General features: G+C 33.3%; 1 protein-coding gene across 4 annotated transcripts in view; it reads right to left on the bottom strand.

Annotated features, from left to right (window-relative positions):
• Positions 1-1,807: 1,807 nt before the first annotated feature.
• Positions 1,808-14,147, bottom strand: part of LOC111515602 (tudor domain-containing protein qin) — a 43,782-nt gene continuing 31,442 nt past the window's right edge. For all 4 annotated transcript variants that reach the window (XM_074177427.1, XM_074177424.1, XM_074177426.1 and 1 more), the window contains exons 18-20: positions 11,509-11,862; positions 3,632-3,859; positions 1,808-2,343 (exon numbers count right to left, since the gene is read on the bottom strand). In XM_074177427.1, coding sequence (XP_074033528.1) covers positions 1,951-2,343; positions 3,632-3,859; positions 11,509-11,862 — 975 coding nt within the window. In that variant the 3' untranslated portion in view covers positions 1,808-1,950. The remainder of the gene's footprint in view (positions 2,344-3,631; positions 3,860-11,508; positions 11,863-14,147) is intronic.

Raw genomic sequence — 14,147 nt, forward strand, 5'->3', positions numbered from 1 at the left:
GATTTTTGTTTCACGTGTGTTGATTGGTTTTCACCGTTCAGCAATCATTTGCAAGCTACATTCAATCTCCTCTCACTTTGAACCAATTTTTGAATATCTGAATTATGAGAAACACTTGTAACCTTGGGAACCTCCAAAAGAAATGCCTCTAACTGATTGTAGCAGGGAATGTTCTATCACGATACATTACTTTCACTTCCTTCGGCCAGTACATTGCCTCTAGCCCGGGGCGGTTTATGATGAATGCCCGGCTCTGCTTGCACAAGTTCATCCTCAGTTTAATCAAGTTATAGCCTATCTCCCTTACCCTTGCAGCTGATTTTCGTCATTAAGACAAATGGGTTCATGACTACAGAGTTAAAATAAAAACTTTAAAATGTTAAACTCACCTCTATTTCAGATTTGCAAAAGTCGTGCCATCTGTTTTAAATCTCTGGAAAGTGTAAGATATCAACCAAAAGATGTTGTAATATAAAAACGGTTGTCAGCCACAGATCTCATAATTATCTCGTAGGTCGTAGAAATGAATGAGTTCTATGTTGTCAGTAGGTTAATGTTTCAAAACTTCATTATGACTTTGTGAAATAAGCTATATTTCCATAGATATTCAGTCATTCGAATAAAAATGTTATAGTAAAGAAGCAACAGATCTACTATTTACTTCTCTTCATCTTATATGATTTGGGTTCTTCAATATTTTGCATCTTGGGTAATGCAAGAGTCGCTTTCCTTTGGACAGTAATTATGTCATTGTTGAAAACAGGGATACTATTCCTGAACAAAACGTGCTATATTCAGGTTACATGTGTCAAAAAAAGCAACTGAAGTTGCATTCGAAAGAAAATAGGTATTATAATACATATTGAAAGAAAGTAATTTTTCCTCGTTTATCTTTTGATGTTGAGTTCTTTGTCGATTCCTCATAAGGATAGTCTATATACAATGCAATGAGAAGGGAATTTTTGACGATGATGGCGCTACTCAAACAGCTTACAGTAGATCGAAGTAACTGAATGTTGAACATAGGTTATGTTTATTGTTTTGGGATATTTTGTATTATTCAATTGTGAAAGGTTTGTTTATTATAGGAATGAGAAACCGATAGATGAAAAAATGACTTTTACCCACGGTAGGCATAAGAAACTACAATATATGAAAACAGATGACAGACTTTTGTTTTTGCTTTACCGTCTATCATAGTTTGAAAATGTCCAATAGGTGTCGTACCTAGACGATGATCTGCCACTAGTCACAGAAACAAGTTTCGGTGTATGTGGTTTACTACGTCTTAAGGGAAACATAGGCCATAAAAAAGATAGGAAGAAGTTTTCAGTGTTCTGTGTTTTTAGTCCAAGATCACAGATCACGTTCTCAAATGATTTTTATATATATACTTATCGTATAAACACGCTGTAGCAAAAAATGATAAAGAAATTTTGAAAAATTGTTATTACAATGGAGAAATTAATTGACTTTTTTCATCAATTATTTTTTGGCTAAAGGTTTTGCTCTAATTGAATGAAGATTTTTTTTTATGTCCTCTTAGAACCATTTCAGTTATGGAATCGATGGATAATTTTCATGTTGTTGAGAAAAACAAAGAAGATCCCATGAAATGAACTTTTTTAAAAAAGTCTATGAACTTTCAGTGCAACTCATTTGTAAAATAAACGGACCCTACAATATCAACAAGTTTCAAATCACTATTTCTTCATAAAGATAGAGCACCGATTATGCCATGCGCAGACAGAATTTTTCAAAAACTGTTATTTTTCAATTATGAAATATAAAACTGAATAAAAAACACTTTGCTTAAAGAGTAACTATATTTGCCAAAGTGAACATACACTTACACCGTAAAGAAAGTCTCATATAAAACACAAAACTAACTTGAACCTATCACAAATTAAAAAAAATTCTCAACAGTAATGACCTATAGAGAAATGCCAATCACTTTTCAGCAACCTCCAACAACCCGCTCTTTATCAATGACTGGTAGCACAGGGTATCGTCCGGATCATACAAATCGACTGTGAGGGGGTACCTCTTGACGATTTGCCCCAGTTTGTTTTTCCCATACAGCTTTTTTATGTACTCTTGCACATGCTTGGCATGACTCTCGTTCTTCAGACTGATATTCAGATTCGCCATGTGACATAGAACAGGCACATTGAACCACTCAGGCTTCATCATCTTGATGTCTTTTATGGGTACAGATTCAATATTGCCGTAGTCGACAAAGAAGACAAAAACATAGTTGCAGTCTATCCCGTCAGTGTTATATATCTTGGCACGGTACCAAATTCCGTCTTCGACATAGGGGCACACACATGGCATACCAACCTAAAAAAGAAAAAACACATGAATGATCACTGTTCAAACTACTTTATATATTTTTTCAATTCGAGAATGTATTAAAGAATCAGGTTGTTTCAAGAGTTTTACCCGTTTTATGAGTCTTATCTGTAATGTCTCAGTGAGTGAGTACTACAACAATTTGAACTTCGATCACTTGGTGATCGAAATATGTGTCGAGGTGTTGAAATAACGGTTCCAGTGACTACAAATTAAATTGAATATAAATAATCGACATTTGAATGAGTGCACTTTTGCCAATGTAACAAAAGTCAATTAATTCCGTCAACATAAGGTTGGCGAAAGGTTTGGGAATTTGGTGGGCGATGCAAAAAACTTCCGACACTCATTCGTTTAATTTTTGGATTGTGATGGTATGGCTTAACTGCAGAAAGGTATATTGAAAGACACCAGCCGCCTGATCACCATACGGTAACCATGGTCTTTTTTGGTCGATTTACGCCTTTGGGGAGTGCCTGGGCGTGGGGCTCCTGTTGTCGCAGAGGATCAACTTTTCATTACACGTGAAGATCCAATTAAAAAAAAATATCGTTTTGGTTGCATTTTGGTTGCGCAAAAGCAAAGAACAGGCTTCGAAATGTGACAATTTCTGTCGATCGTTCAAATTGTGGGGCACTTAATGACCTTTCCAATGAGCTTTATATCATCAAAAACTGCATGAGAGCTGACTCCCAAATTTTCTGCCATCTCACGCATCGTTTGTGATCGGTCAGTCTCCCCCAGGATCTTCGAATCCTCGTCCGGGATTATTGAACGAAATTTCGCAAACCAACGTTCATTAACACTATCATTGTCAACCCGGTTAATTTTTCACGCAGTTTCAGCAGCGCTTTAGTTCAATTTGAATTCATACAGAAAAATTGTCCAAAACTTGCTTCACGATATCATATAGACCAATAAATATGCTAAACTCGATTGAAAAAATCTTAGAAAAGGTAGTGTATGAACAATTGGTAAGATATGTTGAAGATAACAACATAGTTAATAGTGTTCAATCTGGTTTTCGAAGCAAGCATAGTTGTGAAACAGCATTTCAATGTGTTTTAGATGATCGGAAAAAAAGTTTGGAAGGAAATAAACTAGTAGGTGCACTATTCCTTGATCTACAGAGGGTGGTACAGGAACCTTTTATCCTTCAACATATTAAAATTGAATTATTATCTTAGAGTGCGTTTCATTTCTTCTTTTCATTCATCTTGTTTTCCTTTCTGGTTGAATTTTCCAGTAATGTTTTTTGATCAAATGAAACCCTTACCTCAAATGTTGTCAGAGCTGGCAGATTATCCACGCATTCTTGTATTTCGCTGCTAAGCAGAAACAATTCATCTCTCCAGGCCTCTGTAGTCAATTTCAAAACTACCTTATTATATGACAATACAGATAGTATTGACATAAGAACTTTCTCGGTGTCTGCCTTCTCAGGAAGCTCTTCGACCGTGTATTCAAAGCTGGTCGTGTCCACTGGAGTTGGCAGCTTTTCCGACTAAAATAAAGAATACAAATTCGACTTAAATTCACAGATATTTCAGGACAAATTTAAGCAAACTTTATTAATACATGCTGATATTGCTTTTGCTGCTTTTTATAAATACATTAGAAGATCATCTCAAAGTGTTTTTTAAAAGACAATGTGTATAGCAAACTTCACGTAGATGAAAAACTTCAGAAAGTCTTTATATATTCAATACGTTCAATGCCAAACAACCTTTAGCAATTTTGTCTATCAGGCCATGTGAAAAATCCATAAATTGTGAAATTGCTATGTTTGTATTTTTTATATTTTATGTCATGTATTGTATTTTGTATTTTTTATATTTTATGACATTCATTTGATTTTTTTACAAGACTTTATCAATAAGATACTAATCTTCCGACAATAAAGTATATTGATTGATTGATAAAATGTCCCCATAGGCCATATGATGGAATTGGCAGATGCTTTATTTATTTATTTATTCAACGGGTAACCCCCAATTTTTGTACTATATATTAACTTTAGAAAGTTAACTATCCATATATCTAATAAATCAACCTACATAAAGAAACTTAAAATACAATTGTGATAAAAAAATAGTCTTATACCACATAGAGTATATCTAAGAATGCTCTGAGAGATGTGAAAAATATCAATATCGGTCCCATTGGCATTTGATAGAATTCTGGACAAAGGAGAATGTTTTCCAAAATTACACCTATGAAAGTTGAAACTGAAAGTTTGGTTGTTACGTGTCCTCATTGGGGAAACCTACAGATTGACTTGACAGAGAAGAGTTGGACAATTAACTTCGTTGTTCAACAATTTATGTAGGAATATTATGTCTGCATGTGCCCATCTTGTACTGAGTTTAGAAAATCCAATGGTAGAGCGAATGACTTCTAGCTGGCATGTTCATTTTGTAGGCAACATATCTGAGACATTTATTCTGAACTTTCTCAATATCATAACTGTGGTTGAAGTAAGTTGGCGACCAGATACAAGTGCAATACTCAATCACTGATCTAACCAATGCAAAGTATAGCAATATAATAGATAAAATGTTGGTAAAATCTTTAGTTGATCTGCATATGAATCCTAACATTTTCATCGCTTTGTTAGATATGTGTTCATACTGTAAATGAAAGTCAATCTTGTCATCCATCATAACACCCAGATCTGGTATAGATTGTATACGTTCCAACTTCTTCCCTGCAATACTATAACCAGCTGTATAAAGGTTTAATGACTTTGAAAAGGAAATACTTTTACATGTTACCACATTGACATCCATATAATTCATCTTACACCAATCAGAAAAAGATTTAAGGTCCATTTGAATTTTCGCACAATCCTGCAATGAATCTATTGCTCTAAAAATTTTTATATCGTCTGCAAACATCAGTATTTCACAGTGAGTAATTTTTTCTTTGATATCATTTACAAAGATATTGAAGAAAAAAGTCCCAAGTGATTTCTTTGAGGTACTCCTGAGGTAACAGATATCTCATGAGAGATAGATTCTTTAATTTTCACAAACTGTGATCTTTCACAAAGATAAGTTGAGAATCAGTCCAACAAACTCCCAAAAAAGAACTCGATGAAAATTCATAACTAATGTATTCAAAAAAACACTTTATTGTGAATTTTCACTAAACAGTCTCAGAGGCCATCAGTAACATTGTAAATATTGCATCAACTGAGGCACTGCTATAGAAAATTTTTGAAAATATTGATTGTAGAACTTGAAATTACGACACCAAATTGGCATATGGTAACTTTAAATTTAATACATGCTGACTCTGTTTTGTACGTGGTTTCTTTTAGCGACTTCTTTCCACGTATTCCTACTTGTGCATTTTTACAGTTGTTTCTCGACAGGCATTTACTAGAACCTACTGTGGGAGAGATGAATATTCCAAGATTTCATTTCGAAATATTTATTTTCTAGTACATATATCTCTCCTCGATACAGTCTTCAGTCAGTGTTGATTTCTGTTCTGAGTATTGGTAGATGGGATATTTCTTCCCCACTTGGATCTTCATTCACGAGATAGAACTGTTACTAGTTACTGTGGTTGGAACCCCAGGGTTCCAACTTGGGTCCTTTGTTATTTATTTTATTTATCAACAGTCTTGTAAAAAATATCACAACATCTTGCTACTTGTTATTTGCAGATGATTTGAAAATTTTTAGAAGAATATCAACAGTTGAAGATTGTGTACACCTACAAAACGATATAAATAACATCGTTGAATGGTCAAAAAAAGAACAAATTGTTATTCAACGTTCAAAAGTGTAATACTATGACCTTTTCCCGAAAAAAAGTCAGTATAACATACAGCTACGAGATGGATGGTATAAAACTCAATAGAACTTGAGAAATAACAGATCTTGGTGTTACTTTTGATTATGAATTAACATTCAGATCTTATATACTGAATGTAACAAACAAGGCCTCAAAGATATATGGGTTTGTAGTTCGCAACTCTAGGCAATTCAACAATATTACCTGCATCATTTGTATATCACTCTTTGGAATATGCTTCCATTATCTGGTGTCCTCAATATAACTGTCACAAGTATATCATCGAAAGAATTCAAAACAAATTCCCGAGATATTTTCACTTCAAAGAAACAGGTTACTATGACCTTGAAATTTCCAAAGTAGTACTACTTGAAAAGTACAACATACAAACCCTCGAGAAAAGAAGAGTATTTGCATACTTAATATATTATTATTACTCTATATTAGCAAATAATGCTCTTCATAGTACAGTCAGTCACTTATAAAATACAAAACAATAAAATATATATATATATATATATATATATATATATATATATATATATATATATATATATATATATATATATATATATATATATATATATATATATATAAAATTCGAGACAAGTCACATTTCAAAAACAAGAAACTAGAAAACAAGACGAATTATTGATTACAATTACTTGAAATATATTCACAACATTTTTTTTAAGGACTTTAATGAATCACAGCTTTTTATATGACTTGGCAAATTATTAAATGTAATCAGACCAGAACTATACACAACCTATATGTTCTCCGTTGATATAAAAATTTACTATTCTATTTCTAGTGGAGTGTGTATGAATACTACTTGTGTAGTTTAACTGATCACTCAGATAATTTGACAACATATTGTGTTTAATTTTAATTATAAATATTAGCATATTCAGTGTTATCCTTTGTTTAGATAGATAGATATCCTTTATTAGTTATTTGTAATAAAAAACCTTTTCAGGTGTAGAACATGTCAATTACAAATCTAAAGCAAATGGAACTTCAAACGTTCAAGCCAGTCTCTATATACCTACACAGTAGGTTTAATGGACTGACGCCTATCAAAAAACAACTACTCCCCTGGCTAATACCACGAAGGGCGTTGGATTATATCAGACAGGCGTCAGTGCAGGAATCTTCACAGAAAATGTCCTGCATATGCAATTGGCAATACAAGTGAAAGAGTCGACCTTCAATTATGGAACGGGCACACTTGCAGACCGGTTTCGGGCTTATTAGCCACTCATCAGTGCAAGATAGTGACCATCATCGACCTAAAGTCAATGATATTCCACAATTGAAAATCGGAATTCTTTCAGAGTATTTCATTCCTCTTCCGAAGTTGGAGCGAACATCAAAAATGTCACTCCATCTAGTGGACGAGGAACTAACCAACTGCACATCCGTAATTTGCCCGATTCCTCCTTATTTAGAGGAATCGGGCAAATTACGGATGTGCAGTTGGTTAGTTCCTCGTCCACTAGATGGAGTGACATTTTTGATGTTCGCTCCAACTTCGGAAGAGGAATGAAATACTCTGAAAGAATTCCGATTTTCAATTGTGGAATATCATTGACTTTAGGTCGATGATGGTCACTATCTTGCACTGATGAGTGGCTAATAAGCCCGAAACCGGTCTGCAAGTGTGCCCGTTCCATAATTGAAGGTCGACTCTTTCACTTGTATTGCCAATTGCATATGCAGGACATTTTCTGTGAAGATTCCTGCACTGACGCCTGTCTGATATAATCCAACGCCCTTCGTGGTATTAGCCAGGGGAGTAGTTGTTTTCTGATAGGCGTCAGTCCATTAAACCTACTGTGTAGGTATATAGAGACTGGCTTGAACGTTTGAAGTTCCATTTGCTTTAGATATGTTTATTGCCAGTCTTCAAGCATAGCCCATTGACTAATAAGAAAACATGTCAATTACAGTAAACATTACAGAAATAGTAAAAAAATCATGAGGCGATATCATTAATATTGGTTAAGAATATAACTGGCCACAGATGTATAAATAACAAGGTTATCACAGTCAATATACTTAATGTAATATTGTTATATTAGATACACAACACGAACATATACATCTGTATGTAGGGTTCAAAAGAGACTAAACTACATCATAATGCAGAATGATACGACATGAAATATTCAACGCGAACAACATCAGTTTAAATTATCATTGAAGAATTCTTCCAGCGAATAAAAAGCTTTGGAGAGAAGCAAAGTTTTCAATTTATTCTTCATGATCACCGAAGACAGAGTTCTGAGAGATTCAGGTACCTTGTTATAAATATTCATGATTGAAAAAGGTATATTTTTTTGAAGATAGGTCAAATGTGTCTTTATATTCAAAAGGTTATTTTTGTTTCGTGTGTTGTGGGTGTGGTTCCTATCATGAGTCGCAAAAAGAGATATATTTTCTTTGACAAATACCACAGATTCATAAATATAGAGACCTGTTAGCGTTAATATTTTTTTATCTACGAATATTTTTTTACAGCTTTCTCTCTGAGAAAGGTTGAATATTTTTCTGAGACACCGTTTTTGCATTTTTGCAGACATTCCCCATAATATAATGCCATATCTGATGTGACTCTAAATATAACCATTATGTGCTAATATCGCAGCCTCAGTGGATATATTTTGTGTGATTATTTTCAGGGTATGGCAGTACCATGACATTCCTGTTGCCACTTTATCCATGTGGCTCTTCCAGTTCAGCTTTGAGTCAATTATAATTCCAAGAAAGGAAAGTTGGGTCACTGGTTCTAAAATAGTTACACCATCACTAAAAGTATTATTTGTGCCGTTTTGGGTAAAAGATATGATTTGTGTCTTATTTTTATTCAGTTTGAGATTGTGTGATGTAAAGTACTCCTCCAGAATCTTTAGCTTGAAAAAGATATTTGCCTGTAGGTAGTCGTGATCGGTTGAACTGAAAACCATAGAACAGTCATCGGCATACTGAACCTAGTAACACATTGCTGTCTATTTTTCAAATAGGACGTAATTAGTTCTAGTGGCAGGCCTCTGATACCGTAGAAAGACAGTTTTGTGATCAGTAACCTATGGTCAACACTATCAAAAGCCTTGGACAAGTCCAAATTGACAGCTGTTGCCGCCTTTTTACTATTGATACATTCAATTACCTTACATAGAGCTTGATAGTTAGCTCGAGTAGTAGATTTCTTTCTTCTAAATCCATCCTGCATATCACTTAGAAGATTATTATTCTCTAGATAAGTGATCAGTCTATTGTATTTTACTTTTTCAATGATTTTACCGACATTTGACAATATTGCAATGGACCTTTAGTTGATTATGTCATGTTTATTTCCCTTTTTAAAGATAGCTTTGACATGCGCAATTTTAAGATTATCAGGAAAAATACCTGTCAAAAAAGATAAGTTGATTATGTGTGCAATAGGTTCACATGTCTCATATGCTACATATTTCAGTAATTTAGTTGGTATTTCATCTTCACCTTCTGCTTTACTATTTTTCAACTTCAGAATAGTATCATAAACTTCTTTTGAATCTGTTGGGAAAAAGAATATGCTTTTATCAAAATATGGAGGCTCTAAATACTTACTGCTCTTATTTACACTATTCAAAGCTGTGCAGTTATTAATAAAGTTCTGATTCACCTCATTTAGAGCTAGTGTTTTATTAGTTTCATCTGGAGAAATGTTTTCCGATACTGACAAAGGTGTCTTAGTGTCCGAACCAGTAATAGATTTTACCAGATTCCACACTGCCTTCGACTTATTAGTGGATGTTTCAATGTAATTTTTATTACAGCGTTTTTTGCTTCTCTAACTACTTTTTTTAAAATAGTGCTATATCTTTGGTATGTATCATTAGATATGATGCAATTTTTTTCAATCTGTATAAATGTTGTTTACGTTTGCTTGATGTCTTTATTCCTAGGGTAATCCAATCCCTATTTTTCAAGTTGGTGTCTGCCTTACAAGATTTTAGTGGGGTAACTATATTCATTATAACAAACTTCATTTGCACCAGAATACATTGGAATAAAAATATTCAACAAACTGCCCGATCATTTAAGGGAAGAACATAATTATGTGATGTTTAAGAGAAATTTAAAGAGTTTTCTAATTGAACAATGTTTTTATTCTTTGAATGCATTTTTTAGATTAGATAAGTAGGGTATTATTTTAGTTTTAAGGTGTTGTTTCAACTTGTATGTTTCTTATACTATGTTTTCATCTTTATTTTTATTTCTTTTATTGACTATTCCTATACAATGTATATTGTCTACACGGAAATAAAGTATTATTATTATTATTAATAAACATAAGAGGCAGTGTTTCCAACATGTATTCAACATATACTTGTAAAAGATGATACATAGTGAAGTGGATTATCCCCGTCTTCTATCAAAAATCAATTTCAATGTACCTTCTTATGAAACTAGATCGTTTCGCTCATTTGATATTGAATCGGCAAGAACAAATTATTATCAAAATGCTATGTGCAATGCCTATAATAATGTTTTAGAAATAGGTTGTATGAAATTGTATATAACTCTTGTTGAATATTTTTTTATAACTTTTTTGTAATTTTTTTGTATGTACAAATCTATTTGTGATATTTACCTTTCCTACTCTGTAACTGGGTCATGGTCTGTAGAGTTTGTAAATAAATAAAATAAAAAACAATATTTATTTTAGATACCTCTTCGAGGTATCTTGCATAAGTGTCTGTTGGATATAATTCAATTAGCAGCGTGGTATTAGCCGGGGAAGTAGTTGTTTTTCGGCAGGCATTTACCAGAACCTATAGTGTAGGTAGTTGGGAGATATGAATATTCGAAATTTCATTCACTTTTTATGCTGTTGAAATCTGTTTTCCTGTTAACCAGCTGTCGTCTCCCACGAACTCTCAGAAGTAGAAACTTGTGCGAGCTAAAGATTAACGAGAGTTTAACTTTTGACGTGCGATTCATAGGTTAATGTGTTATTATCATACATATTTCAAAATGATATTTGATATACAAATACAGCATAAATGACAAAAAAAAATATCTTCTCAATAACTCTGGTAGACTTAGCCGTACACTATTGACGACTATCTCCAATTTGCAATTAACAATTAATAATTGAGTTCAGCATCTGTATCTGGAAATGTGAGTTTTTTTGTTTACTTGCATGTACAACTTCTCATCATGTATTTTACTGCAATAAAGTAATCATTATACAAATCTACAAACCCCATCCAACAATCCTGAAATATAGTTTCGAAAGAGTTACACCCGGTCGTAATAAACAGAAAATAGTAACAACTTCGTGTTCCCCAATGTTACCTTTTTAAGCAAATTTGAGGCGACATCTTCCTCTACAATCCCTTCGATTGCCTCTTCTTCGATGACCACCCCATCGTCGTCTGAATTGTCGTCGTTTTTCTCGCTCCTAGTTAAATTGTGACAAAGTTTCACCAACAACTGGTTAACATTGACGCCTTTGTCGGTGAACACCTCCGCCAAGGGAACTTTCGCTTCGAGGGGACCTGTGATGACAATCTTTGCATATTCAGTTACGATATCGAGGAATGTTTCGTAATCGGAGGACAACCAGGTTTCCGATTTTGGGAATACTCGATCGAGTTTGATCTTCGACGCGAAAGCAGGAATCGAAGGAAACATGATTTGTCTGTTGAGCTGGAGAAATAATTATAATGATATTAATATTTATTCACCATATGCGATACATAGTGTATATATGGCAGGTCAGAGATGAGTAATTGGATAAAAAACAAATTTTACAGTACGTCTCTTAATGAGATGAAAAAAATTGAAATTGAAATCAGAATTTCACTAGTTTACAGCCAATTTATGACTACAATGCCAAAGGCAGTTGCCTAAATGCGAAAATGATAGTAAAAATTTCCTAACACGACAGATTTTTGAGTTATGATTTTTTTTCACAAAAATTTAACGAACACGACATACCAAATTTGCTTTTCCCCAAAATTGAGGAAATTGTTTAAAATCTGGCAACACCGCGTCTGAAACAAGTTTAAACGCCGTTTTGCTCTATAATGGTAACAAAAGAACCTCTATTCCTCTTGCTCATGCATTTGCCATGAAGCAAACACACGAAAGTACGTCACTTATCTGAAATGCAATAAGTTATACTACGTATAAGTGGCAAATATTTGCCGACCTAAAAGTCACAGGACTATTACTAGGTCTTCAGGGCGGATTTGCGAAGTTTTGCTGTTTTCTTTACCTTTTATTTATTTCATTTATTTATTATTTATTATTTGTTCAATTACAATGAAGTAAAATGCCCAGATGAGCGTAGAACATGTCAGTGTAATAAATATACAGTTAAAAACATTTAAAAATTAAAATCAATTAAATGTGAGACATTTTAGCAGGTAAAATCTGAAGGGATGATATCTTTAAAATATTCATCAGTTGAGTAGTATGCTTTATTTAGAAGAAAGTTTTTAAGTTTATTTTTGAGTGTTGTTTTAGAGAGGCTTTTTAGTGCATTTGGAAGTTTGTTATAGATTTTTATTAGAGTATACGGTATATTTTTCTGAATAAAAGTAAAATTAGGAATATTAGTAACCAAATCTGCTTTATTTCTTGTTGGGTAGATGCTTGCTTTATCAAAGTCGTTAAAAAGCTTTGGATTGCTTTTAATAAACATTATGCTGTCAAGAATATACTGACTGTATAGGGTCAGTACTTTCTTTTCTATGAATAAAGGTTTAGAGCTATCAGTTTGTTTGGATTTATAAATAATTCTAAGGCAACGTTTTTGAAGTGAAAAAAATTTTTTAACGTTCACAGATGCACCCCAAAAAATTAGGCCGTATTTAAGTCTTGAGTGGACTTGTGCATAATAGACAGACATTGACGCTTGAACATTTATTGTTTTAGTGATGACTCTTAGGGCATAGCAATGCCTTGCAACATTTTCTGACAAAGTATCCAGATGAGATTTCCAAACTAGTCTAAAATCTAGCTCAATTCCCAGGAATTTTGAACTTTCACTAGTTGTTATTGTTGATTTACCATCCGAAAAAGTATAATCATTTTCAGCTGACCGTGAGAATTTGATTGCCTGTGTTTTATTAGGGTTCAGCTTTAGGTGATTTTGTGCAAACCAAGCTTCCAGGGTACTTAAAGCATCGAACACATTTCTTTCCAAGACATCTCCATTTTGTTCTTCAAGGATAACGGTTGTGTCATCAGCAAATTGTATAGTGTTTAAGTTGTTGTCCATTTGTAGTTCATTGGTATAGAGAATGTACAGCAATGGACCTAGAATTGATCCTTGTGGTACCCCTCAAATTATTGTTAGTTCATCAGACCTTATAACCTCATTTGTGATGTGACATTTTTCGACCACGTACTGTTTTCTATTATATAAGTATGATTCTATCAAGTTAGCTGAAGTTCCCCTGATTCCATAAGCCTCAAGTTTATTTAGCAATGTTTTATGATCGACATTGTCAAAAGCTTTTGAAAGATCTAAGTTAATCATTAAGCTATGTTTCTTGTTGTTTTGACTATTTATGACTGAACATAAAGCTTGATAAATTGCTCTTGTTGTCGATTTACCCTTTCGAAAACCGTTTTGTGTATCACTTAATAGTTCGAATGTTTCAAGGTAGGATATAAGGCGATTATATATGATTCTTTCAAAAATCTTACTAATATTTGATGTAAAAGAATGGCCTCCGAGAGATAAATATATTCCAGGTCAAGCTAACGTGAAGAATATACCTCTTGTTAATCCCAAAAACGTTTTGTCACCTCCATTACACATTAAACTGGGGTTAATGAAAAATTTTGTAAAAGTATTAGACAAAGAAGGTGATGCGTTTAAATATCTCAAACACGTTTTCTCAAAATTAAGTGATGCAAAGCTCAAGAAAGGTATATTTGCTGGACCACAAATTAGAAAACTAAGTGCTCAACAGTTTGAT

Source organism: Leptinotarsa decemlineata, unplaced genomic scaffold (genome assembly GCF_025532065.1).
Source record: "Leptinotarsa decemlineata unplaced genomic scaffold, Ldec_3_MD MMD2_tig00002974_RagTag_RagTag, whole genome shotgun sequence".
In the NCBI taxonomy this organism is placed as follows: Eukaryota; Metazoa; Arthropoda; class Insecta; order Coleoptera; family Chrysomelidae; genus Leptinotarsa; species Leptinotarsa decemlineata.